At 46.6% G+C, this 27,963-nt stretch overlaps 1 protein-coding gene across 3 annotated transcripts in view; it reads right to left on the bottom strand.

Moving 5' to 3' along the window:
* Positions 1-992: 992 nt before the first annotated feature.
* Positions 993-27,963, bottom strand: part of LOC147638101 (separase-like) — a 54,940-nt gene continuing 27,969 nt past the window's right edge. The window contains exons 8-27 of one of the 3 annotated variants that reach the window (XM_086797998.1): positions 10,513-10,806; positions 10,262-10,381; positions 8,431-8,652; positions 8,139-8,258; positions 7,887-8,045; positions 7,444-7,794; positions 7,251-7,340; positions 6,831-7,085; positions 6,602-6,725; positions 5,457-6,518; positions 4,795-5,029; positions 4,585-4,687; positions 4,302-4,496; positions 4,092-4,159; positions 3,727-3,944; positions 3,225-3,459; positions 2,630-3,149; positions 2,149-2,508; positions 1,869-1,956; positions 993-1,739 (exon numbers count right to left, since the gene is read on the bottom strand). In XM_086797998.1, coding sequence (XP_086654124.1) covers positions 1,237-1,739; positions 1,869-1,956; positions 2,149-2,508; positions 2,630-3,149; positions 3,225-3,459; positions 3,727-3,944; positions 4,092-4,159; positions 4,302-4,496; positions 4,585-4,687; positions 4,795-5,029; positions 5,457-6,518; positions 6,602-6,725; positions 6,831-7,085; positions 7,251-7,340; positions 7,444-7,794; positions 7,887-8,045; positions 8,139-8,258; positions 8,431-8,652; positions 10,262-10,381; positions 10,513-10,806 — 5,322 coding nt within the window. In that variant the 3' untranslated portion in view covers positions 993-1,236. The remainder of the gene's footprint in view (positions 1,740-1,868; positions 1,957-2,148; positions 2,509-2,629; positions 3,150-3,224; positions 3,460-3,726; positions 3,945-4,091; positions 4,160-4,301; positions 4,497-4,584; positions 4,688-4,794; positions 5,030-5,456; positions 6,519-6,601; positions 6,726-6,830; positions 7,086-7,250; positions 7,341-7,443; positions 7,795-7,886; positions 8,046-8,138; positions 8,259-8,430; positions 8,653-10,261; positions 10,382-10,512; positions 10,807-27,963) is intronic. The other 2 variants (XM_086797999.1, XR_015265806.1) reach the window with 2 other exon arrangements.

Raw genomic sequence — 27,963 nt, 5'->3', positions numbered from 1 at the left:
AGAAATGACGCATGAAGCATAGAAGTTTAAAAACGCAAGATCAAGATGGCAGCCATGGTCATGGAGGCTTAACGAGGTTCATGAGAGCAAGGTGAAAAGGCATTTGATGTAGGCGATGAACATGGTGTTATCCTTGCTCTCATACATGTTGGAAACATGGTGTCAAGATCACAGGGAGGTGAGAGTGGTGAAAGAGAGAGAAACTCGAGCCATTGTGAAGGTGATGGTGACCAGGGCTAGAGAGGGAGAGAGAGAGAAACAATAGAGCTCAAGTATGAGAGAGCAAGAGTGCACAACACAATGATGAATGAATTATATGAATACTTCCACCATGTAGACTCCATACTAACTCCTAAATATTTATCAAAATCTGCATGTAAGCTCGTCTTCAGTTGTTCGCCCGACCGGTGGGGGTGGAGGATCTTGGGCAGAAGCCATAATGCAAATCAAAGGGCGGGGGCTAACTTGAACACAGTAAAATCTTTTCTTTATGTTGACGCAGACAAAGAAGCGGGAAGGGCAGGAGGGGAGGGGTTTTATTCAAGACACTGAGAAAGCTCTGGAAAATCTGCGGGGTGCACTTCAGGCCTTTCATTTACGGGTTACAGCAGCAGCTCTCACACACAGGAGCAGCACACGACACCCATCAGCTCTGTGTGAATTCGGAAAGCTCTCAGCACCCTGGGCACCACGAGACTGCTTCCTCCTCAGACTGTGAAAAGAGACCAAGCTCCCTTGCTGCCTGATGATTCACAAAGTTGTTGCCCAACTGAGATGATGGAGACAGAGCAGGTCAACGGCTTATGTGGTGCACAGGTTGGCGTACTGATTGGTAGCGGCACAAGTGTCTGCATCTGCAATACCAACTTGCTCTAGGAATCAATCCACAAATTATTAGCACTAGTCAAACCACATCCCTTTTTTTTTTACAAAGAGATTGCAAGCTATAAGAAGAGTAAAAATCACCATACGCTGGATAAGTGATCTCCCAATTTTGAGCAAAAGGAAACGGCTTGCCTTCTCTATATGTTCCAAGAAGTTTTTACATGCTTTAAAAAGGTGCAAATCCAATCAGATATGCCCTTGCTTATTTTAAATGATTTACAAACAATTGAGTGAGCCAGAAAAGGGTGCACTCCAGCTATTCATGTGCCATTCTAGGCCCACTAAGAGTTGTCAGGCAAAAAGTTGGATCTCATGCCAGCATACAAGGCTTATCTACATACATTCAAGTGCTTAAGGAATCCTCTTTTTTATCAAAGTTGGAATCCCGTAGCAGACAGGTGAAGCTCCAATAAGGTTGGGCAGTCTGCATGTGTTTCGACCTTCTCCAAGGTAGTAACCTGTTCTTGCTCCACTATGATAAGATTCATTGAGACTTGTGGAAGACGTATCTGAGCTCTTTGCGACCTTCTGTGCCCTCTTCCATCCTCTGTGACACTGACTTCGACTGGACTCTTTCTGTTTAGAGCTGAAATCAGTTACTGCCTTAGCCTGTGCATTGTCAGAAACGAGCCAATTATGAAGTAAAACTCTGCTAAAACGATCTATATCACCATCAGTAACATCCCAAAGATTGGCAATTGCCGTTGGACAACCAGCCATTAAGTATGACCAGGGCACTCCAACAGGTTCATAATCACCCCGTGGCAAAAGCCGACCACTACTGCACCCCATTAGTAAAGCAGCTGCACAGCAGTTCATCTTCCTCATCCTCCTCTCTGGAAGATACTGGTCCCCTATATGATGTTTGAAAGAAAAGAAGCAAATGAGTCAGTCAGCAGAATGACTAAAATTCACTTACAGTTAGGCCATGGCCATGAATAGACTGATCAAAGAAAGCTCAACCGAGGGTATTAAATATATACCACTTCCATGGCCAAAATATACAAAGAGTTCATGTGTTTGCAGGCCATCTAAACACTCCTCTACTGTGGGTACTTGACCCACCTTTCCCTGCAAACAAAATTTAGTCTGAGTCATTAGTCAAAACACCCAATACTAATCTATGTCTTAGGTAGTAAAAGCTAGGATGAACTTAATTTGTTAATTTTGGAGCATATCTATCAACTATTGCATTAACAGCACAAACAATGTCGAGGTGCAAAAGGGAGTTCAAACAAACATGATCAGCAATTATCGCAATACCTCCCATCCCTGCTGACACTTGAACATATCTTCAAAAGCAGCCTGTGTACTTCCAAGATCCCCACTTGGGTTGAGCAAAAAGTACGTATTGCAAGGATCAATAGTAGGTACAATGAACATGGCTGTTGCTAAGGGACATTCATGTGCAGCCACTACCCTGGAAGTTCGCGTTTTCTCACTCATGGTAGCTGCACCGTCATTCAATTCATCGGACATCCCACTACTGCCTGATTTATCTTGCTTTCTTTTACGCACTTCAAGGAAAGACCTCTGAATCATAAGTGTCTTCATACTACCCAAAGATGGCATTCTGTACACTTCTTTCTTCCTTAATGCTGGCAAGCTTTCCCATGGTAATGCCTGCCACAAGCACAGCATTACAACAAAAACGAGGTCTGAAACACAGCATCTAAATTAAACACATACATAAGTATGTGATAAACACAACGTGAAATACAACTAGAAGCATTACACACAAGACCTGCAGATGCGCATCCAGCACAAGTACTACAGGTTCTTGGTGCAAATCCAACTTCTCCACATTTTCAAAATCTTCTGAGAGATTTCTTTGCACCCCCCCACAGGAACTTGCATTTCTTTCAGCAGCAGGCACCTCATATTGGCACCCCCAGCTTTGAACTACCATTTGGAATAATTCAACAAAGGCTTTAACTGCTTTATTGATAGAATCAACACACGGAGATTTGGAAGCAGTATCTTTAATGGCGTTAGAACCGGGCATGGTGCTCAGAGAGTGTAAAACCAAATCCTTTCCACCTAGCAGCCAAGCAATCCCCTTCTCAAGCTCTCCCCTAGTCATCGAGCCTGTTCCTTGTAGCAATAATTGAATTAATTCAACATGAAGAGGCCCTGACTTGGCCATAGATTCTAGTTGCTTTTTCAAACCCTCTGCACTACGTCTGAAAGTGTCTGCACTTCTGCTGGAATAATTCCCAAGGAAAACAGATTTCCAAGGTCCCAGCCAGGAGTCTTCCATAGCCCTATGAAACAGGATCAAAAATGGAGTCAAAAACCAACTTCAGGCCATGCACAAGCTACTTAGCCCATAGCATTACCTCAAGAGTGATGCAAGTCGAGCATCAAGATCTATCCTCCACTCCCACCATTTACTTTTTTCCTCCATAGAATTTAGACTTAAGACCCCAGAAGTTGATCGGCGGCTCTCATCCAAAATATTTCTAAATTTTGTGAAAAGACTACCAAACGCTGTTTTTATGCCACTTTGTTCTGCATCTGATGAAGCTTCATCTTGGTCATTCAGTTTATATGGACAACAAGGTGTACCTAAGCCTGAAAACGTTGAAAAAGAAAACCCTATAACCAGATATCCCTCTTCAAAACATACAATGCATAGCAAATCAAATTAGATATAATTCTCTCGAGCTGAGAGAGCATACAAAGGCTTAAACCTTGCTGTAATACTCAAGTCAAGACTTTACTATCTTGAGCATCTAAAGTTATTACTGGAAAAATTGTTCAGCTAAGTTGCAAATAAAGCAAATCTGATTCTCGACAGCCACTTGTGTCAACAGGACTTAGATGTCCATTGATGCTTACTTTCTGGAAGAGGAGAGCAAGAAAGGATCATAGACAAAGTGTTTGCATCAGTGTCAAAGCGACTAACTAGAAGCCATGCATTACAAGGGACTTCCTCCAACCCACTGAATAGGAATTGAATCTCCCGATCCACCAGGCTTACGCAAATTGTTGAACAAGGCAGCTCAATGTCCTCTTGTATGGCTGACTGAAGACCACTCAAATCACCTGGCCGAATCCTGTGAGCTTCAGGAAGTAAGTTTCACCTCATTTATTTGCTGACAAAAAAGCAAAACACTTTCACAGAAGTGGGCGTCACAACATTTCACAAAATAATACTGTAAGGAACTTCAACCATGGAAGTAATCGGAAAGAAGCTTACAAACCTGAGTGCCTGCTGCATTCTATCAATGCTTGGGTCAGCATCAAAGAGGTCTGAAATCTGAAGCAGCTTCTGACAACATATTAATCCTTCACGTAGATTACACAGCTAGATGGCAAATAAAAATGGAAAGAGAGAAAATTTCAAAAACGTTTAAGCCCTTAAAAAAGCATCAAAAGATCCACCAGTGCTGCTCAAAATACATCTTACTAACCTTTGTTCTTGCAAAGTTGGAAGAAATTTTTCTAGTATCCAATACAGAGAGATGCTGTTGTCTTGTAGTTGCACCCAATGATATCTGATGGAAGTATGATGCTGATCTGTTAGGTTGTAATTCACTGATAAGTGAAGCCTCAAAAGGACCTCCCAAGTCTTTGGGAACATGAAGAATTGCTACAATTCTTGCGACCTGATCAGTTCCCACATGCATTTTAGACCAAATTAGGTTTGCAAGTTAGCATGGTACTCAGAAAAGAAGCTTGGCCACAAGAGCATACCTTGCACAATAATGGAGGCATTTCCCTGCATAAAATGAAAGCACGACAAAGCCATATTAATGCCTCAGCTACCTCCACACTTCCTAAGTAGCAGCAACCGTCCCTGCATTGCCACTCATCCATTTCAGCAACATATGGCCAAGCCTTTTCAGATACAAAAAACTTTTAAACTTAAGTGAAGGCCCAGACAAAGTTTGAATAGTTGGCTACCTTATATCCATGCAGTTTTCGTGTCTCAAAGCCAGCATGCTCATGTGATATAGAAGGCAGCCTTCTTCAATTGTATAAAGCCCTGAATCTTTTACAGAAAGGCACTCAGGCCCACAGACACCAGGTGAATCGGACAAATGGGAAAAACTATAATCACCCAGTTTGAGCACTAAAAGAGCTTTGTGAAACTGTGCATGTACTTCATGGGCATTTGCCACATTTATCAAGCATTTTCCTGAGGATCCAAAGAAAGAGGAAAGAACCCAATTACCCAAACAGTTGGAAGTGCAAAAATTTGAATGTTGGCTACACAAATTGGCATGACAAGCACAAAGGTAGCAGCATAAAGTAACGGTGTTCTTTACAAGAACCTCAGGAGACATGATTCTTTAAGAGCATAGCATATTTTAGAAAGACGCTTTACTGATTCTGATCATGGGTCGAAAGATGTACAGCCTTGATTCCCAAAGTCTAAAAATTGGAAATATATTTCTAGAAGTGACCAGATAACATGACGCGAGTGAAAGGGGGCAAGGGAAAGGGGGCTTTTGAGATACACAATGACACGTCAGAGGGAGGAACAGCCTAAATGTTACTAGACAAAAGAAAAACAAAGCTCATGCCACTTCTTTGAGCAAATTAAGAATTCTGAGAGCCTGTACCTTTTTGCAATAAAACTCTGGCCATCAAACGCCTTGCACAAGCAACCCATTTGTTATCAAGCCATTCATGCACAGAGAACTGCTTGCTCCAAGCCCTGCTCTTGTTATGGCACCAGCATGTCTTGAGAGATCTCGTCCCTGTACTGGAGCCTTCAAAATCTTGTTTCACAGATTTTGACATTTCTGTCACAACTGCCCTACAATTCTTTTCACTCAAATACTGTAGTTTTGCTTTTTCCTGATCTTTATTAAGTAGATCTACATCAGAACCTTTTCTCCTTGTGCATGCCTTTCTCACTCTTTGAATATTCTCTGTAGCTGCTTGATTTTTACCAACTTTTTGTACCTTGCTTTCTTGACTACTTATTTTAATACTTGTCTCAGCACACAACTCTTCAACTGTATCTTTGGCTAAAAGAATTGTATCATTCATATACCTTGACTTAGCCAAAGCTTTGCGCCTTGTACAATATCCGCTTTTAGAATTAGTAACTTCACTTAACACTGAAGTAGGCAGATCATCTGTTGGATGCAGTTTGGGTTTTATCTGAGGCACTCTTTCGCATGACACTTCAAAACACTCACTATCTGCACCAGCTAACAACTTATGTGTGCGTGATTTGGCGGTCCTTGCAGAGCTTCTAAGTCTGTTTCTGGTAGATTTCTTGTCCTCTGTAGAAATATCCATGTGGGACAACTTCTCGATGAGGTTTTCTTCACAACTATTTTTTCCTTGATCGCACTGAAACCCACTTGTTTTGCTAACACCTGACTTATCATTCTCAGCTCTACTCTGTGAGCACTCAATGATAAGACAGCTGAGCTTTTTCTCAGCACTCTCGTATGCATCTATAGCAATTTTCAATGTTTGGATAGACTTCACTGAACTCTTATCATTTCGACGATGTTCCAAATCTGCAATACGGAGGTCCAAAAAGGCTTCAGCTAGCAACCTGCAGTGTTGACAAACTAGCCGTGTCTCAGGCTGGTTGAAAAGTTGTGAGGCATTTTCAAAGCTTCTTTCAGCTAGGTCCCATAAATGCCGCTTTCTTTGTATTTCCCCTGGCAACAAAAGCACACACTGCTCAGTAGACAGCACAAGCTGTCAGACAAACAAAACGCACTCAGATAATTAAGGATTCAACCTAGGCATGAATTAAAAAGCCCTTTTGCAAATGAGAGATTGTGAGAGCTTGCAATTTGAGAGCCCTCTCGGAAACTACTCTCTGCATCATCAACAATTCCTAGCATTTCATTAATAACTCCAACCTGGATCAAGAAAAGAATGAGATAATAAATACAAAATTTATATAGAAACCAACTTGAGGCAATCCAAAGTTAGGAATGTGAGTACAAAAAATAGATATCACAGACCTGCATTAGACTCTCCAAATAATCACCAATAATTTGCCACTGACTAGAACCTGCTTCAGACCTCCTTGCAGGGTTCATGTTCGGCCAATTGTTGACAGACACACATCCCAATGCTTCAAGGTAGATGATCTTGTGATTGGCGTCTGAAGGCTCAGCTTTAGCAGCTCCAGCGATAGAGGATTTACTAAAGATCTTAAAACTCCGATTCAATAATTTCAACCGAAGACGAAGTGCTTCCTTTGCATTGTGAAGTGCCTTAATAAAAAAGAAAATAAAACTTCAGTCAGACTAATATATAAGCATGAAAGGACCATACACTAATTGAGAACTCCACTCGCAAGGCTATGCACAATACGAAAGCAACAGAGGAAAGCGAAAAACTGAAATGATCAGTGCCTTGTGTCAGCACACGAGGCATACTTCTTGCAGGTTTCCTCTGTTTCCACTAAATTCTGCCAGCATAAAGAATGCCTGAGACAGCCTGGAAATACTCTCATTTGCCTTGGAATCCTGTCAGAAACAACAGCGTTTTCTAGATAAAGCAGCACAATTACAAACTACTTGTCACAGTACACTTCAGATCTCAGCCATTGTTTGATTGGCTTGTACTTACATGTGAAGCACGAAGGATTTCTGCCCACCTGGACGAGGCCGATTCATCACAAAAACTAATTTCACTGCTTTCTCTTGAGAAATCCTTTAAGATGTCATTAAGAAACGCAGAAAATACTCCGTTGGGATCTTTGTTGACAAAATTTCCCAACAAATCTTTCGAGTCTAAATTTAATCCCAGTTTCTGTTTGACAAGATTTGTCAAAGAATGAAGAAAAGGACTGCAACAAAGTACATGGCTCAGCTTTCCGGTCATACAAACTGCTGCAAATGCATCTTCTGGGTTCGTTCGGTTTGCAGAGGCGATGTCTAGGAGCAAGCCATAAACTCTGTACTGCAAAGTGGAATAGCCCTGCCATGAAATAGAATAAACACGAATTACAATCAATAATTATGACTCACCCAATAGAGCAAGCAGAACCAACAGATGCTCTGGACTCCTACCTTCAAAGCCAACAAATCCGCCACATTCATTAACAATCCAGTAGCAGGTACGTGTGCCCAAAATTGGCTGTTACTGTGTGTTTGATCTACAAATGACTTGCACGAAAAAAAGAAGTCTTCACATAGACTTAACCCATTAGAGATGTCTTCCAAAAAATCCTGTGTATTGAAACCAAAAAAGGGGTATATATAAGATGAGTTATAGAGCATGAGGTTTGAGATTCAAAACAGGCACAATACAAAATCATTTGCCTTTGTCAAAGGATCAGTTTCTTGCAAGCAGATTGCTCGGAGAAAATATTCTGTTGCTAGTTGTGCCTTGAGTGCAGCCGGGGCACCGCAATCAATGCCAGTCTCATTCAGACACTTAACCTGTTATCCCGAGAGTATGGTTACTTTACAAATGTAGACACTAGATAATAATAACAATGCACTGGGCAAAACAAAACATTCATCTTCCACTGAAAACTCTTTCAAAGAGAAAATCTCAAACTTTTATACATGAAGCTGCTGTTGATACAAAGATGAAGGCAAACTGACTTACCAGAATGTCAATAGCTTGGGTTAAGTACATCAAGCAGCCATTGCATCCTTCCGGATTATGCAATCTACAGATTCTTCCCTTCTCTACAAGGATTTTAGTCCGTCGTAATGAAAAAGAATCAGTTGTATATACTCTATCCAGCAAAAGATCCAGTATCTTCTCTCTCATATGTAAGGCAAGACTGGGTTCTGTTTCCTCCAAGGACTCATAGAACAAAAGCTCCTGCAGCCACCAAAAATATATATCGATCTCCGCATTAAAACATTGAAGAAATCTCCATGATAGAACAAAAGCTCCTGTAACCACCAAAAATATATATTGATCTCTGTATAAAGACATTGAAGGAAATCTCCGCCAGATAGGACTATGCATCTTTTGACATCCAATACAGATGTCAAAAGATTTGCTCCCTGCTGCAAGTACCTTAGCAGCTTGTTTTACCATTTCTACTAAGTAGATACTTCTGTAGTCGCACAGTTTTGGTACCACCTTAAGACGGCTTGGTCTTCCCGCCTAAAGGCATTACAAATTGTGGTCGAAGTGCAACCATAATACAAAAGGGCAACCACAATAGCATTGGCGGCCTGTGGGGATTTCAACTAAGGACCTCCCCTCTCTGAGTCACAAGCCCTCACTGCTGGCCACGAGCCAGTCGGCCAATTCTCCTTTGATTGACAACAAAATATCAAGTGGCCTTCCACTAGACATGTTGGGAATCAAGGTCTTACCTTTGAGTTTGTGTGTGAATTCAAGAGTGAGAAACTATGTGAGTATGTGAACCACCTCTTAGGGGGGTTTTGAATAATATCTAGATACTTGTGAGTAGTTGATCTAAGCAGTGATGTCACTGAGGCAACCTTTGTACTTAATAAAGGTACTTGTACTTCATGGAATTAATCGAGCAACTATCACATCATTCAATTGTGTGAATCTCTCTACCTTTGTGTATTTGTACTCTCTCTCTCTCTCTCTCTCTCTCTCTCTCTCTCTCTCTCTCTCTCTCCACCGCATCAGCACGATGAGTCCCCACAGATACCCGAGGCTTGCCCTGGAGTCCTCACGACAGCTCGTCGGTAGGGTGACATTGGAACATGATATGCCCAAGTTTCCACCCCATCTAAGGGCAAAGCTGTCACCTGTGTGCATCTGCTACGGCAGCCGTCATTACCACCACGAGCACTCCCTCAGCCTGTGAACCTTACATCAGCATATGTAAAGAAAGAAGAAGCTCAAATCAAAACCTACTCAAAAGAGAATGAATAGCGAATTGTTAAAACGGTCAATTTGAGACTTTTCTGTTTTTTTTTAAATCTTGCTTAATCAGGCAATTAATCTCTCTCTCTCCTTCTCTCCCTGTCTGCTGCTAACAGCCAAAGCCTCCATAGCTTAGGGTTTACTTCAACAGACATACCTAAACAGCTATGTGATATACATAATATGTAGAGTGTTATAATATCATTAGCCTTACAAGCTTGTTCTAGAAATATCCTTTGATTGACCATTACGGCTCTCCCAATGTGGAAACGATGCTGTATGAAATACTACTTTAGTTTAAACTTTAGATACTGTTTTAGAAATCAACCAATACAGGGTTGGATTTTTGAAATACTATAAAAATACTTTTGGATCAAGCTTTGAGACAGCATCCAAAAAAAAAAGGTCGAATCAAACAGGTAGATATAGTTACTTCATATCTTTTAATCTGAGAAAAAGAAAGCTTTTATGGGAACAACTAAACGCTCACAAATCCAGATATACTTGTGATGTGCAAAAACAAAACATCAATAGAAATCATGTTACAGAAAACTGATTTGACCTGCAAGGTGCTTACCTCTTCCAAAAGTAGGCCTGCAGCATCGAGTGGTAGCGGAGGATCAAGGTTAGCGATAAAAAAGCAGATTGTGTTCTCCCCGGCATCTTTGTCCTTAGTCAGCTTCATAGCCAAGACCCTCTGTGCCCGAGCACAAGCTTGTTATGCTCTAAACAACAAGTACATTTGCAGGAAGATACAAGAATACCAATAACCTATTCTTAATCTTGAGAACAGATGAAACCAAGGCTACCTCATTGTTGCAAATCTACCTTGAACCAAAGCTGCAGGAGTGAGTGAGGGAAAGGCTTCTTTGAGCTTGCTAAACCACTTCTTGCCCACCTCTCCAGGCTCTCACAAAACACCTTGAGTGCTTCTTGAGAATTATTGTTTCGATTCAAGGTATCAAAGAGGACGCTACTCTTTCCGCAGGCATCTGATACAGTATCCACAAAATCTGTGGTTTCTATGTTTGACGAGCCAATGATTCCCAAAGTGTGGTTGAGACTGGTCCACGACACTCTTGCCCATGCAGCTGCATAAGAAATTCTAAAAGGCTCACATGCCTGCATCAAAGAAAGAAAATAAATGGCTTCAAAAGAATCGCTCAGGGATTCATTGTCTTCCATAGAAAAAAAAATACGCAATGAACAACCAGAGTAAAAATGCAATGACTATGATCACAAAGCATAAATCACCATAATTTAGAAAGACTGAAACCAACTTGACTCAAACGAAATCATCTGAGTCATTGTAAAGAAAAAAGGTTAGCGTAGCAACACTTTGATTAACAGGAATAAGCAGAAGTGAAGGAGAGAGAACCAGCCATCAAACTGAGCAAACCTTTATTCCATTCGGGACTAAAAAGGCATGAATGCGTACTGTAAAAGGACCGATTACACTTTCATCACTATATCTGTCACGTGCACCATTGTCCTAGGGTGCTACAGACATTCTGCAACTTCTAGGATAGTCAGCCACCTTTTGGGCCAAGAGCATGTTTTCAGCCCTAGTCCCAGGCAAATATGTCGTGTCAAAGTGTCAGACGGCAGACATTTATCTAACCAAAAGCCTTAGTCTTTGGGGGGCCATGGGCCAGCCCATGGGCACCTTTAGTGTGGACCAAAAAGGGGCAAAGGTGGACCAATTATTGGGCTGATAGAGGGTACCAATGTAAAGGGCACGTCTTTTGAGAGCAATCTTAGGTTCAACCCGAGCCCTGGATCGCTATAGAAGAGCAGCCAGCCAAGGGCATAAATCATTTTGCACCCTACGGACTCAAGGGTCAGCCCAAGCATGAGAAGGCAATTGACCCTTGAATAGCTTGCATAAGGGGAGCATAGAGATCAACAATATCTTCATCATCTGAAGGAGAGCATAGAAGGATATCCAGCCATCCTGTAGCCCTAAAACACAGCTCATCAAGAAGGCCATCTCTAGAGCAAAACGCACAGCACATAATTGGCCTACATCAGCCCCAAAACAAAGGTTCCATTCAGCCCAAAACAGTCCCCAAGATGTCTCTGTTCACTGTTTAGTGGACAGCCACAGCCAGTAAGTCAATCATGTACTTCATTTACATCTTGCTATACATAAGCAAATACAACTCGGAAAGAGATGGGGGACCTTAAGAGGGTGGTTGGGACCCAATCTAGTGTGCTATGTGCTCTCTCTCTCCTTTATCGTTTCTACAAGCACTTTAAGCAATCTCTTCTCTATTCCATTGAAAAAATGCTTTTGCATAAGTTGCATATCAGATACTCGATCATACCACCAAACTGCTGGAGATTCTGGCTCCAACGGTGTTGTCGGTCACTCCAATTTGCACTTGGCATTGTCTCAATGCCAACGCAAAGCTTGGTGATCTGTGCAAACCTGAAAGTCGCGCCCATAAAGAAAACGTTTCCAATGCTTCAGGGCCTATGTCACCGCGAGGAGTTCCCCGTCATAAAGCGAGTAGTTCTTCTCTGCAAGAATTAGCTTACGGTACATGAAAGCTACTAGATGCCCATTCAGTTGCAAGACCGCTTCAATAGCGATGTTACTCACATCAATGATCACCTAAAACAGGTCATCCCAGGAGGCTAATGCTAAACAAGGAGCCTCACATACCTTGCGGTCCTTAAAAGCCTACAAACCCCAAGGGGTCATTTTGAACTTTTGCCTATGAGTCTTGACGCCTTTAAGCAAATCACTCAGAGCTGCCAAGACGTCAGAAAACTTATCGATGTGGGTAGAATATACCTAGTAAAAACCCACAAACGACCTAATGTCATATATTGTTTCCGGAATCTCCACAATTAAGGATCTTTGCCACCTTCGCAGGGTCTAATTGGATGCCTTCAGCACTGATTATATATCCAAGGTAGTGAACCTCGTATAAATAAAATTCCAATTTCTTCTCATTAGCATAAAGCTCGTAGAGTACAGAGGAGCTACGGTGGCAACATGTGAGATAGCTTGGTTACGCAAGCTACTTGCTAATTTGGGGTTGCATGTGGAGAGAAAGGTTGTCATATATTGTGACAATCTTAGCAAAATACAATTGGCCAAGAACCCACTTTTCCATACGCGGACGAAACACATTGAAGTACATTACCACTTTATCAGGGAGAAAGTCTTGGCAAGCGACATCGACTTGGCCTACGTCAAAACACAAGATCATATCGTTGACATCTTCACGAAGACCTTGGGAGCTGAGAAGCTCCACAGATTTCAAGATATGCTTGGATTTCATAATCTGGTGTTGAGCTTGAGGAGAACTATTGAGATCTCAAGCTCAACATGAACTGACAATCACAAGGCGCTTGCATGACCATTCGACATTTACATCACTGGCGGATTTGGTAGCTAGCACCGACATATCTTTGCCAAAGATTCTGCAGTTGGACTACACCGACTAGTCCACACCTACCCACTCCACTTAGCATGTTCACATTATGGAACGCTTGTATATACTCTATTATGTGTGTTAGTCACTTTATCTTCTTTGTAGACCTCTTTTATTGTGTGAAGAAGAAGAAGAATTTTCAGCCTCTCACCTTGTGTGTTCTTCCGTAGGATTTGTGTGTGTGCGCGCGCGCGCGCTTGCAAGAGCTCAAGCTCTCTTCTCCCCTGCATCTTTTCACCAAGATAACTTTCAATACCCGTTATGGCCACTATCAGTTTACTGTAATGTCATTCGGGTTAACCAATGCTTCTGCACCTTTCAACCGCCTAATGTAAGATATATTATATCCCTACTTGGTTGAATTTGTTCTTATATTTTTTTACGACATTCTAGTCTACTCCAAGTCGGTGGAAGAACATAAGAGCATGTGCGTAGAGTGCTACAATTTCTGCGTAGACATTAGTTCTATGCTAAGAAAAGTAAATGTACCTTCTTTACTAACCAGATTGAGTATCTTGGATTCATTGTATCCCAAGATGGTATCTGAGTAGATCCCGCCAAGGTCAAAGAACACCCAGGCTATGTATTCCTAAGGACCCCTCCCTAAAGAAGCCAATCCTCCATGAAGCTCATGATAGCCCCATTCCACAACCCAGCTGGTAGCACTGATGGATGGAGACATATGGAGAGGCCCTTGGTTTCTATGATTTCCCGGATGATTAGGACCAAGGCCTCCGTACCACATGATATTATCCGTGCAGAGATGGCTGCCCCCCATTGGTAGTAGAGGCACTCACTCGATCAGTCTCCTTTATACATAGCACTTGGGCTCTCCCTAGAGACAGATATGCTCGCTTAGCCCTGGAGTCTTCACGACAGTTGGCATCACAGGGAGACGGATCATGTTGGTATGCACAGATGACAGCTTGGTTCCAGCTGCATGGCTTTAGTATGGACAGGCTACCTCCATTTCAGTACTCCCTGGATGCACCCTCCCTCTCTCTCACACGGGCAGAGATTACCAGACTTATCAGGCAGGACTTGATTCAGCTGGTCACTAGGAGGACGTGGATACAGCCAACACACGAGCTTGGTACGAAGATGGCTTTCTATAGAGATCATCTTCTCCAGCTCACGCAGGATGGGTTTATGATTAGACCCAGCTACATGGATACTCATCTTTCTCATGGGGTACGGTGTGCTATTGGTCAGATGCGCACATCCTCACACCAGCTAGAGATTGAGACTGGCAGATTCAAAGGAGTACCAGGTGAGGCCAGGATTTGTCAGCTGTGCCAGATGGAGCCAGAGACAGAGTTACATTACATATGTCACTGTCCAGTATATTATGAGATACGAGGCCGTTTTCACTGCCTGTTTAGAGGGGGTTTCGCACCACTTTCTAGAGTCATGAAATACCAGGATCAGAGATGCCTCGGATTATACATGCTGGAGCTTCGTAGACATAGAGAGGGTCTCTTGAGAGGGAGGGGATAAGAGAGGGAGAGACACCTACAGAGGCAGATTACAGACTTCTTTCGACCAGAGATTGAGCAGTCAGGCCAGCAGGCATTGCAGCTAGCCCCAGAGTATAGCCGCACCAGAGGTACACTGATTGATCGGGCTATAACGCTGGGGCGGTCCAGGCGCCCCAAGATGAGAGGCCCATCTCGACACCGGCGGAGACTACAACAGAGGATCAGGACCATACTAGCACGGCATGGGAGACATCCAGTCAGAGTACTCACCATGGAGGACATTGAGGATATCCGCCATCGACCGATGAGAGACATCTTTGGATAGTGATGTGTATGATGCTTACCTTTGTTGCTGGAGTTTTCCTCCCAGATGTTATCCATTAGGAGCTCCTAGTACCGTACTTTTCCTCATAGTTGCTTCAGTTTCAGTTAGTTGTTTAGTTGTTTTTAGCTTTTCTTACACAGACATTGTATCAGATCCACCAATTGTTGTAACCTTTTTGGTCTCATAGGTCATTTGGCCTTCTGAAGACGTTAATATATCATTTCATTTCTCTCTTCACACTGTACATAGTCTATATTCTGGCTCTCTGACAACAGTTTTATTTCTTTGCAGCAACTAGCTTACACTATGCCTTGCGCAATAAACGCGTATTGGGTTGCTCATACCAATGTCCTCAATATAGTGAGGACCCCATGACAATCCGGTACAAGAACCCGTCACTGGCAAAGTATTGTTCGGAGACAAGCACAAGTACAATCACTCGTGTTATTCGTCACTTGACAGGGATAGGGACTAGTGTGAATATTGGTGCATGTGAACATGTGCCTATGGAAGTGAAGGATGCAATCATTTGTGATCGATCGTTGATGGCTCCTACCGCAAATGAGGATACTTTTGAGGATGTATTGCTTGATGGACTCGAGCCTTTACCTTGTCATTTAGGGACTCGACCCTCTTCTATGCCTCATACAACACAAACAAAGGAATCAGGAAGCAGAAAGAGGACTCGTCTTGCTGATGAGGAGGATGTGGATGTAGCGGCAGATACTCGTGCACAAGGAAGTGTACCCAAGCCTGTGCAAAAGCAATCCACCTTGCAATCATGCATCAATGCGCATTCATGGGTAAAGGAAAGATAGAAGGTTGCAGAGATGGAGATAGCACGCACTCTCATTGAGTGCAATATCTCCTTTAATGTATTGCGTATTGACCAATGGAAGAGAATAGTTAGGACTAGCGCACAAGTTGGCCATACTGACACATGGACAGGCCTTGACTATACCAAAATGTGTACTACAGTCGTGGATGATCAGAAGGCTGTAATAGACAAGGCCCTGGTACCCATGAGAAATGGGTGGAAGCAATTTGGATGCACTATCATCTCTGACAGTTGGAGTGATACCCCCAGACGACACTTCATCAATATCCTTGTGCCGTCTTGCCTTGGCACATACTTCTTACGTGCAGTTGATGCTGGGAAGGCAAGTGATCGCATTTCTGGCGAGTTCATCTTCACACACATTCGACAAGCAATCATTGAGGTGGGTATGGATAATGTGGTACAGGCTATCACGGACAATGCGCCTAACTACAAGGCAATGGGAGAGATGGTGGAGGCTAAGTTCCCCCGCATTGTTTGGACCCCCTATGCAGCCCGTTGCTTAGACTTGATTATGGATGGCATAGGGAAGCTCCATGGGTGCAGCATGTGGTTGTCAATGCTACACGGATCACTACATTCTTTCGCAAGAAGCATCAAGCACTAGCTATTTTCCGGAGCCATAGCCCTTTGGACATGGTTCGTCCCTCGAAGATACAATTTGCATACATGTACATTGTGTTGCAAAGGTTGTTCAAGCTTCAACATCCTCTTTTGCATACAGTGGTGGATTCTACATGGAGGTTGATGCATCATGCTCAGTCTGAGCCCACAAGGTATTTACAAAGGAAAGTGCTTGATGAGCAGTTCTCATCAGAGGTGCAGAACATCACAGTGGCTCTCAAGCCATTGTTGTCCTTCTACGCATGATCAACATGGAGGGGTCGCCTTTGCGGCTTGTCTACCATTCTTTTCATGGAGATGAAGGCCCATGTCAAAGCTTGTTCATCGCTTACATAGCAACGGTATTTTATCCACCTAAACCTTACATTCTTTGATTGTTACAATGAGGACATGTAAACCCTAAATTGGATTTTGGGAACTTGGGTGGGTTTCTCTAACTGCCTCATTCTTGAATATTGATTTATTCGCAGACGAGATGACATTATAGCCATTGTTGCCTATAGATGAACGTATATGAGTCGTCCCATCCATGGGATGGCTGCATTGCTTTATCCTTTATGAGCTATTTCAACAAGCTACCTTGTTGACTACGCGAGATGCATACGTCGACAAGATATATTCAGAAGACGAGCAAATGGAGTTAGATCAAGAGATGATTAGCTATATGAATAGCTTGGGCCCATCTTTTTCGAGGATTTTTGCTTTGTGAAAGGAGACTTGCAAGTCTCCTTTGACATGGTGGCAGAATTATAGTTACCATGGACTTCCAAAAGTGTGCCACTTGGCCCTTCGTATTCTATCTCAGGTAATCTTACTAATTTTAGATATTTGGCCGTGCATCCCATTGTCCCAAAACGTTAAGTACAGTCTAACTTCTATGGTATAAACATAATGCTTATGCCTATAGGATTGCTATGCCGGAGCATGTGAGTGTAATTGGAGTTTATACTCGCTCATACACACCAAGATTCCGAATCGTTTGAGTACTTCTCAGTTAGAGAAGTTAGTGTATTGCAAGGCAAAGTTGAAGTTTGTGCGGAGTCTCCACACGTTGGGGACGACGAAGCAGGTGAGGATACATGGCACATGCACTTTCTTGTTTAACTTATGCATGTTTTATTGCACAATACGCACATACTTTTGGTACTGACAACAAGTTAGCATTCAAGAGGTAGATCCGGATAGCATCAAGATGAGTCCAAATCCTAAGCTTGGTACTATAGATGAGGCTGCGCAACTAGCGAGAGATGAGGGTACGCTTCGTTTGTGAGGATCTCGACTCGCTCCGCTGAAGCTTTCGCCCCCCTACTCGCACACCCTCCTCCCCGCCCTCGCGAGACGCCCCCCCCCCCCCCCCCCCGCCCCCGTCCTCTCCGCCCTCGCGACTGCTCCCCCGCCTAGTTTTCTCGCGCCCCCTGCCCCTTCTCTTTCGCGCCGCGCCGCCCCCTGCTCTCTCCCCTTCCTCCCCGACCCGACCCCTCCGCCTGCCTCTGCCCTTCCCCCCCCCCCTTTTTCGCGTTTCCTCCGCCCCCTGCCTTTCGTCGACTTTGCCTTTCGCCCCTCCCTCTCAATTTTTTAATTATTTATTTTTTAAAAAAATTATTTAATTTTTTTTTGCCCCCCTCTGTTTTCAGCCCCTTCCCCTCTGTCTCCCCCCTCCCCCTCTATCTTCCGCCTTTCCTCCTCCGCCCCTCCCCGCTCCGCCTTTTGTGCAGCTCGGTTCTTGCAGGACACTCCGTTTTCACTTCGCCTTCGACTAAGCTTCAAACACTGATGGAGGTTCCTCCCACCCCACCTCAGAGGGACTCTTCCGCAACCCCCTCACCCACCCCTGGCTGAGGATACCCCTATCAGGCTTTCTCTTTCGCCAGAAGAGGAAGCGAGCCTCGCCGCAGAGGTGGAACGCCTCCACGCACATTCCACCATCTGCCGTATAGTCGGCACTCGCCCCAGCAGAGGGGAGATTCGGGATCTTCTATAGGCCCGCCTTCTTGCAGATGTGGGCAAGATCCTGGACGTTCAGTTACTGGGCCGCGAACACTACCAAATTGAGTTCGAGACAGCCCAAAGCGTGGCCCAGGTCCTAGCCATGAGTCCCCTTGACATCAGGGGCGCTCGGGCCTTCTTCAGACCTTGGCAGCATGGCTTCGACCCAGCAGCGGCCGAGCAGGGAGAGCGCCTATTCCATGTCACAGTTTGCTTCCCTGGACTCCGCCGCGAGTACCTTCCGCTCCTTTCTAGGATAGGAGCATTGGTGGGCTCGGTGCTTGAGATTGGCCCCACAGCAGCTTCAGTGGTGGCTAGAGCAGCTGGCCTACCTTCGGTCAGAGTTTTGGTTCTTGACATCTCCTCCCTTCCGAAGGTCATTCAGCTACCTAGGATAGGGGGGGTGGATCGATCAGAGAGTGGAGTTTTCGGGGCTCCCGAACCAGTGTTTTATATGCAGGCGGGTCGGCCACCTGGCAAAGGCCTACCCTCGCAGGAGACCCCGACCTTCACCGCAGGTAGCAGGCCCCCGATGGCCCGCCCACAGATGCGGCTCGGCAGGCAGCCTCTGGGACACCTGCTCAGCCCACAGAGACCTCGGATTGGCACCCTGGACAGGGGTGCCGTAGAGGGAGACACCCACAGCAACATGCCCAGAGACCAATGCAGCAACAGTCACAGTCTCAGCATCACTGGGTTCCAGTGAGGAACAACTTTGCTCCCCTCCAGGAGGAGACCCCAGCGCAGACTGAGGATCAGGAGATGCCAGCACCCCCTCCTTCGCCCCCACCCCCCCTCCCCCGTTGCCCCCTCCCGCGTCACTTCCACCTTCGCCTCCTCCCGTTCTCGCTCCCGTTTTGTCAGCAGCTCCTTCCCCACCCCCTTCTCCCCCCCCTCCTCCCCCTCCGCTCGCCTCAACTCCCCAGGAGACCTTCGAGCACCACAGAGGAGACCTACCATGCCGATTCGGGCTTCACAGATATCCTCTATCCGCAGTCGGCTGAGTAGTCTCGACACTAGACAGCGCTCGGAGGCTTTTGACTACTCCTTCACACGGCTTTTTGGAGCGGAGGGCCCCCATGAGCCAGCACCCATCAGAGTTCATGTGGTGATACCTCCGGCCCGAGGGAAGGAGGCACTTGATTCAACGGTGGCCTTCTCCTTCCCTCTCTGTGGCACTAGCGACCGGGAGTGGACTCTGGATCTCGCTCTTAGCATTTTGAAGACTCAGGCAGTTGAGTTTTTCTTTGATACCGGGAGTGCGGATGCCTCCGGGATTCGACATTTGGTGGTTCACATAGTGGCAGACCTAGCACGCGACCCTGGTTATGTATGCATACATGAGGTTGCTCTCTCTGAGCGGGAGGCAGTCGCCATGGGACAGAGCCACTGGCGCCTGATCCGAGATTCTTGCAGCACACTGGGTGGGCAGATTCGTAGCCGCTCGGATGGGGACTATTCTCCATCCAAGCCGCTTGCGAAGGCCCGCCGTATGGCTGAGACAGCCTCCACCTCATCAGGTCATCCATGAGGATCATCTCATGGAATGTACAGGGCCTTGGCGGCGCACACTATGTACGTTATCGTGGTTGCTTGAGGCAGGAGCTTCAGAGATGCCTGGTTGGGGGCAGTATTGATATTCTGATGATGCAAGAACACCATTTGAGTGAGAGCAGGATTCGGAGATATGGTTCGATGATGCCTGGTAGATGGGACACATTTTGGTTTGCAGGGTTTGGCCCCTTGGGTAGGCAGGGAGGAGTATGTATGGTCATTGCGCATGTATGGCGGCAGGCCATTGTGGATCGCGGGGTCATTGTGCCTGGTAGAGCACAATGTGTTATTCTGAGGATGCACGATCACCTCTCTGGCGTGCTCAATGTCTATGCGCCCAACCATGCTAGTGCCAGAGCAGAGTTCTAACCCCTTGTTACATATGCATTGCCCGAGGCCGCCGCACATTGGTGTGTCGGGGGAGACTTCAACATGCTTGAGGACCCGGCCGATAGGGTGGGAGGCAGTCATGTTACAGTGCACGGCACGGAGCTTGCGGCTTGGGAGCGATTTTGCATGACACTGCGGATCACTGATGCATGGCAGCATGAGGCTTTTTCCCGCTCTCAGGACAGTCTTAGTTTTTCTCGGTCGGATCGCCGGCAGGGAGGGACTAATCTATCACGGATTGATCGCTTCTATGTGGGCGACAGGTTCAGGGAGCGTGGGGGCTCCATTGGCATTCTCGCTGGCACCTCTTTTTCAGACCATGCGCCAGTTATTTTGACACTTAAGGAGAGGACACGGGAGACCAGCTTGCAGTTGAGGATCCCAGAGAGGATACTTACAGATCCCAGTCTTTCTGAGGACATTGAGAGGATATGGCATGATAGCCAGAGCTCTGACCTGGATGCAACAGGCCAATGTGCCCAGGGACTCATCGAGCTCAGCTCTTTTTTGCACGCTGTAGCCTTGACACCGCTGGGAGAGACACGAGAGCGGGAGCGTCGCTTGAGACGTAGCCTTGCTTCGCTCCACCGCCTTCAGGAGCAGCAGCCTACATGTGAGTGGGTGGCGTCCCAGCTGAGCCAGGCACGCCAGGAGGTTAGAGAGGCAGAGGAGCAGAGACATGAGTTCTACTATCATCGCCAGGCCTCTCAGTGGAGGCAGCTTGGTGATAGAGTGACTGGGGAGTTCTTTGAGATTACCGGACCCCGCCATGCTCGAGCAGGAGTACGCTAGCTCACGAGGCAGGACGGATCGTTAGCCACTGAGGCCGGGGAGATTAGAGCCATTGCCACTGAGTTCTATAGAGACCTGCTTTCAGCGGAGCCAGCCACGGAGGCACGTGATGCTTGCAGACAGATTGTGTGGGCCCATGTGCAGAGGAGGGTCACAGATCGTATGCGTACAGTTCTGGGTGAGCCTCTTTCAGAGGATGAGCTTGTTGAGGCTTTGAGAGTCCTTCCGCGCCATAGTTGCCCTGGGGAGGACGGATTGACGCCTGCCTTTTTTATGCGCTATTGGGACCTTTTGGGGCCAGGCCTCCGCAGGGGCTTTCAGTATGTTTTGGACACTGGGGTGATGCCACAGAGCTTTTCAGAGGGCTTGATCTTTCTTATCCCCAAGGGGGAGGGAGTGTCAGATGATATTCGGCATTGGAGACCTATTACGATCCTCAATGCTGTCTACAAGGTCCTGGCAAAGGCCTTGAGTTTGAGGATCCAGCCCTTCCTTGGGGAGCTAATTCATGCTACCCAGATAGAATTCGTCAAGGAGCGCAGTATCCTTGACAACATTTTCACCTTCTGGGAGGCGACGGCCCGAGCTAGATTTCTCGGTGAGAACCTGGTCGTGATGCTTCTCGATTTTGAGAAGGCATACGATAGAGTCGTTTGGGGTTTCTTAGAGGGAACTATGCTTCGCCTGGGTTTTGAGCCAGTCTGGATTCGAGGAGTGGCGGCTCTATATTCCACAGCGTTAGCCAGGTGGTGCTGCTGGTAGGAGGACGGGGGCCGAGTTTTGAGTTGACCAAATCAGTCCGTCAAGGGTGCCCTCTCGCCCCGTTTCTTTTTCTCTTCTTTGCTGAGGCTATGAGCATGTATCTGACAGCAGAGGAGGTTGGTTTGAGAGGACTCCAGCTCCCAGTCCGGGGTGAGGACCTACTCGATTCTGAGTTTGCTGATGACACGGGATTGTTTTTGCATGGCCAAGAGGCCAATCTTGAGAGGGCAGAGCTGTCGCTACAGGTTTTCGGTGCAACTTCGGGAGCATTGATCAATTGGCCGAAGACAGTGGCCTTTTGGATCAGTAGCGCTCCCGCTCCGGCATGGATCCCAGACCCGGGTTTTAGATGGATTCCTCCTGGCACAACAGTGCGGTATTTGGGATGCGAGATTGGACTTGATTTGTCACCTGAGCAGCAGATCGATTTGTCACCTGAGCAGCAGATCGCCCCGCTTCTTCTGAGCATTCGGAAGAAGCTTTTGTATTGGAGTATAGCTCGGCTATCCTTGGCTGGGAGGGTGGTGGTGACAAATCAGGTGCTTTTAGCGACTATGTGGTACATCACGTCTTGCTGGATCTTCTCAAGTTCTTGCATCAGCCAAGTACAAAGGCTGATCAGGAACTTTCTTTGGTCTGGGCGGGATGGTCAACCGGCCCGGGCTAAGGTTGCTTGGGCAGTTATTACTCTTCCGCTCGCCCAGGGGGGCTAGCGCATTATAGATCCAGTTGATCAGAGTAGAGCCTTATTGGGGAAGCTTATTGTTCGGGGGTTGCTTCCAGGCGCTGAGCCTTGGAAGGAGCTTCTTTTTCAACGAGGACTGCAGACTAGGGCTCCCCCAGCAGGGGGCACTTGGGCACCAGAGATACGATGGATCTTCATAGAGATGAGGAGGACAAGCCTCAGTAGAGGATGGGAGGAAGACAGATTTGCCTTGAGCATCCTGCGAGCTTGGGAGCTGCTGAGACCGGGGCTTTCTCAGAGACCTCCTACTTGTGATGAGGAGCGGGCCAGACAGCCGCTCATCTGGAGCCCCGCGGTACGCAGAGAGCAGGGTCATATGCTGGGTTCTCGGCCTCGTCTAGCCTGGGGACCATTGGCGCGGCAGGCCCAGCACGCAGTTTTGGAGACTGGCAAGCCTTCTGCAGTCTCCCAGAGGAGAGCCACGTGGAGAGGAGATCCAAGTGGAGAGGCTGAGTCACTTCAGAGGGGGGCTGATTATGAGGGATGACATTCAGGAGGCACTCACTGAGGAGTGGTTCACGCCTTTCGAGCCAACGGCCCCACGGTGGATGGGAGCCTTTACACAGTTGGAGATCCTGATTGCTGTCAGAGCTTGCACTGAAGATGGTAGATGCCTCTACTATGAGATCCAAGATGAGGGCAGACTTCAGAGAGTGGAGGCGGAGTCGCCTTTGGTTGCAGAGTGCATCTTTCAGAGGATACGGGTAGTGGCCGCCGCTTCCCGGAAGTGGCATATTGATCCAGACCCTGCAGATGTGGACTCTGATTGGCGCATATGGGCATATGCTGCGCGCCCCTTGACCCGGCTCCAGTGGGACCCTAGCGAGTACGAGTGGCATGACCCTTATGCGTCCCTCGAGGCCACAGAGATCACCTTTTTCCAGTACACTGTTCGGTTGGGGAGGCAAATTTTGTCTGCGAGGAGGATGGTCTCTCCAGCTGCATCGGAGCATTGGCGGCTACAGGGACTCTCACAGAAGTTCCTGGAGGATTTTTGGACCAGGCTCTGGGCTAGCTGACAGGCACGCAAGATCTCGACTTTCCAGTGACTGGTTGCCCACAGGGGCTCTGCAATTGGCACCTGGCTTGTCTACAGTGGTCTTCCAGCGGCCTGCGTCCGATGCGGCCACCCATTGGAGACATTGCCTATGGGACTGTCCACAGGCGCAGCAGATTTGGCTGAGGATGCTGCGCATTTTGGCCCCCCTCTCTCCAGAGGGCATGTATACGTGGGGTGCCGCTGCTTGGTCGACTTCGTCAGGGCCTGCTCTGGGATACGAGACGGAGCAGGACAGCCAGGCCATCAGATTCATTAGGGGCCAGCCTCGCCTTGTTCCTTCACCGGATTTCTCGTCCGTCGGCTGGACACAGGAGAGGGATCTACGATGGGAGCTCCTCCGCAGCCTCACCATATGGTTCACCTGGAGAACCCGGTGTTTCGGGGCCTTTTTGGGGAGACTGGAGCCACCAGCAGAGACTGTTCGGGGGATTTGGCAAGAGTCGATCCACACCCTGCGAGGACAGTATGACCGCATCCGGGGCGACTCGAATGCGGCGATCTTGCGGCGCCAGGCCTTTCACACCACTTGGCGCACCGGCCCCTTCTATACCCTACACACGGGTACCCCCCGCTGGCGTTACAAGCCACCTGTTTGGATTTTCCCCCCTCCCTCAAGGCTCATACATACACACTCTAGTCTCTCTCTCGTTACCTTCTCTCTAGCAGCCACACGCTTCACAGCCAGAGCTAGATTGACACGAGGATATGCAGCATTGGCTATGCAAGAGAGACTGTGCCACCAGGTGCATTTTCAGGAGCCCGGACGAAGGGGTGGCTATTTGACACATTAGTCACACCGGCACTGATGTATGGAGCAGCAGTATGGGCGCCAAGCCTTGCTACCCATTGGTGGACACAGATAGAGAGACCACAGGCCCTCATGATGGCACGCATGATACGCAGCAAACCGTCAGTTCCTCATGACATTATCCAAGCAAATTTTGCTGCGCCTCCTATGATGGTAGAGGCCATATTCCAGACTATATGCCTGCTAGACAGATTCAGAGAGATGCCACAGGACAGATTGTCATACAGAGCTTTTGAGGCATCTAGACAACTGGCTGAGGCAGGAGATAGAGGATCATGGTATGCACAGGTCACACATTGGTTCTCACAGCATGGCCTAGACATGGATCATCTACCACCATTCCAGTATGACAGGGATGCACCACATATCCGTCTCTCTCATAGTGAGAGGAACAGAGTATCGAGACAGGACCTATGGCAGCTCTATACACGAGAGACATGGATATCACCTACACAGCCTCTTCCACTAAAAATGCTATACTACAGAGATCACTTCATGAGTATCACTGATGCTGGATTTATAGAGAGGCCTAGATACATGGAGGGCTTTTTACTACACGGCTCCCGAGTGGCTATTGGTCAGCTTAGAGTTTCATCACAACGATTGGAGATCGAGATTGGCAGAGCAGCACGGATCCCCCGAGAGGAGAGAGTATGCAGATTGTGCAGAGAGGTGGAGAGTGAGGAGCATTATGTATGCAGATGCAGAGCATATACAGCCATCAGAGAGAGATATCCCATTTTATTCAGAGAGCCACATTCCCTACGCCAGATCTTTGAGGCAGCAGACCAGCGCCGCATACTGGAGAGATTCATTCTAGACATACAGCGTCATAGAGAGACATCATAACAGGCTCAGACAGCTCTAGAGGGGGGACGACAGACACAGATTACTACATTTTTTTAGAGATCCATCCCACTCCCAGCCCCTACACGACAGGTTCATTACTCTCCAGAGAGCAGAGACACTCAGAGCCCGTAGACAGAGGACACATGGCTTTCGGACACCACGCCTATACCAGAGAGAGATGACAGAGATCAGAGCTCAGTTTCACAGAGAGGGTGCAGAGCGATTGGCTCGAGACCCAGGCATGTTCTTCAGGGAGTTGTGGACACCCCCTTCATTGATGTATACCATTTTATACCCCCAGTATGGTACAGGATGGAGCTAGCTAGGTTGCATATCATGATCGTATACTGCATGCATATAGCTTTGCATTCTCCTAGTAGTAGAGCTCCATCCCCTCCCCCACTCATTGTACTTATTGCACACCCAGATTCAGCCTTTTAGTTCAGTACTTTTTCATTTTGTTGGGATGACAGAGGATACCCCATACAGGTACACCGACTTGTCTCATAGGCCGAGTTCGGTCTTTTGGAAGAGGTTAATAAAATCTCTCTCTCTCTCTCTCTCTCTCTCTCTCTCTCTCTCTCTCTCTCTCTCTCTCTCTCTCTGTACATATATATATATATATATATATATATATATATATATATATATATATATATATATATATATATATGTATACATGTATATATGTACATACATACATACATACATACATACATACATATATATATATATATATATATATATATATATATATATATATATTGAAACACGCGGAAGCTCTGGGTAGTCTTCTTTCAGCCCTAAACACTCTTGGAAGCCTTCTGATGCAAAAACGCACCATCTGATGCAAAAACGCAGGTAGAGAGAGAGTAGAGAGAGAGAGAGAGAGAAGTGCTGGAAATTCAGTATATACTATGGAACAAAAAGATACATATCTTGCAGCCCTTGGCTGCCTTCATAAAAAGGTGGTTAACCCTAAAATCTGTCCCCTATGGGACCTCTAAGGATCCAAACCCCTAGTGGGATTGAATGAATTCAATGAGGAGCACTTGGGCCTTTTTATATGGGTCTTGGACCCCCTTTATGCTGGCCGACTGCTGGCCAGTCATATTTTCATTAAAGTTTATTTAATTCAGCCGACTGGTCATTAATGCTTGTTTTCGATGATGCGCCTGCAGCCCCCCTTCAACTTGGTTCAGCCGCCTCCACCTCTGGTACAGCCGACTCCCTTGTGGTACAGCCGACAGGCTTTTCCTCTTGCTCTCCAAGCCCTGCTCCAGTTTACACTGCCATCAGTGCTCTGTGCTCTGTGCTCTGTGCTCCATCATCCTGGTTCTTCTACTGGGTTCATACTCTTTATCTGGTTGCCTTTTCTGGATCTAGCCCTGAGAATGTCCATGGCATCTAGGATGCACATGACATCCCCCTCTGCTAAACTTGATGACGGGAATCCAACCTGCTCTTGGATGACTGTCATCATCCCAATCCTGTTCCGAAGTCCCTCTGTCATCCATCCATCCATACATCCCTGGCAAACCCTTTTCTCTAAAAATCCGGTCTGTTCTCCAAACCACTCTGTCTCAGACGAAGATCTATGCATCTGGTTCCATAAAGTCCACAATCCATTCCTGCCCTGACTCTGAACACTATCTTGGTCTTCATTCCTGGAACTGAGTCTGGCACTCTCACACCACCCTTGGAGGATCAACCTCCCTTGGGACCGTTACCTGAGAACCTATCTGGCTCACGGAACTGCCATCCCCATCTGGCACTGTGGAACACCACCAACAAACCTCCTGGGAGTTCTTCCCGCTTCTGTGCTCCTCGCCTTGGGCTTTGAATCCGTGTACTTTCCTGTACCTTGGACCTGTACACCATCATCTGGGACTGAATCAGTGTTTAGCTTTGCTCAGTCTGATGCTCTGATACCAATGTAACATGCGGAAGCTCTGGGTAGTCTTCTTTCAACCCTAAACACTCTTGGAAGCCTTCTGATGCAAAAACGCACCATCTGATGCAAAAACGCAGGTAGAGAGAGAGTAGAGAGAGAGAGAGAAGCGCTGGAAATTCAGTATATACTATGGAACAAAAAGGTACATATCTTGCAGCCCTTGGCTGCCTTCATAAAAAGGTGGTTAACCCTAAAATCTGTCCCCTATGGGACCTCTAAGGATCCAAACCCCTAGTGGGATTGAATGAATTCAATGAGGAGCACTTGGGCCTTTTTATATGGGTCTTGGACCCCCTTTATGCTGGCCGACTGCAGGCCAGTCATATTTTCATTAAAGTTTATTTAATTCAGCCGACTGGTCATTAATGCTTGTTTTCGATGATGCGCCTGCAACCCCCCTTCAACTTGGTTCAGCCGCCTCCACCTCTGGTACAGCCGACTCCCTTGTGGTACAGCCGACAGGCTTTTCCTCTTGCTCTCCAAGCCCTGCTCCAGTTTACATTGCCATCAGTGCTCTGTGCTCTGTGCTCTGTGCTCTGTGCTCCATCATCCTGGTTCTTCTACTGGGTTCATACTCTTTATCTGGTTGCCTTTTCTGGATCTAGCCCTGAGAATGTCCATGGCATCTAGGATGCACATGACATATATGTACATATATATATATATAT

This window comes from Cibotium barometz, chromosome 5 (genome assembly GCF_041138505.1).
Source record: "Cibotium barometz isolate CiBa-2024 chromosome 5, ASM4113850v1, whole genome shotgun sequence".
Taxonomy (NCBI): Eukaryota; Viridiplantae; Streptophyta; class Polypodiopsida; order Cyatheales; family Cibotiaceae; genus Cibotium; species Cibotium barometz.
Note: the sequence above shows the minus strand (reverse complement) of the source record. Positions and strands in the feature narration are given on the sequence as shown.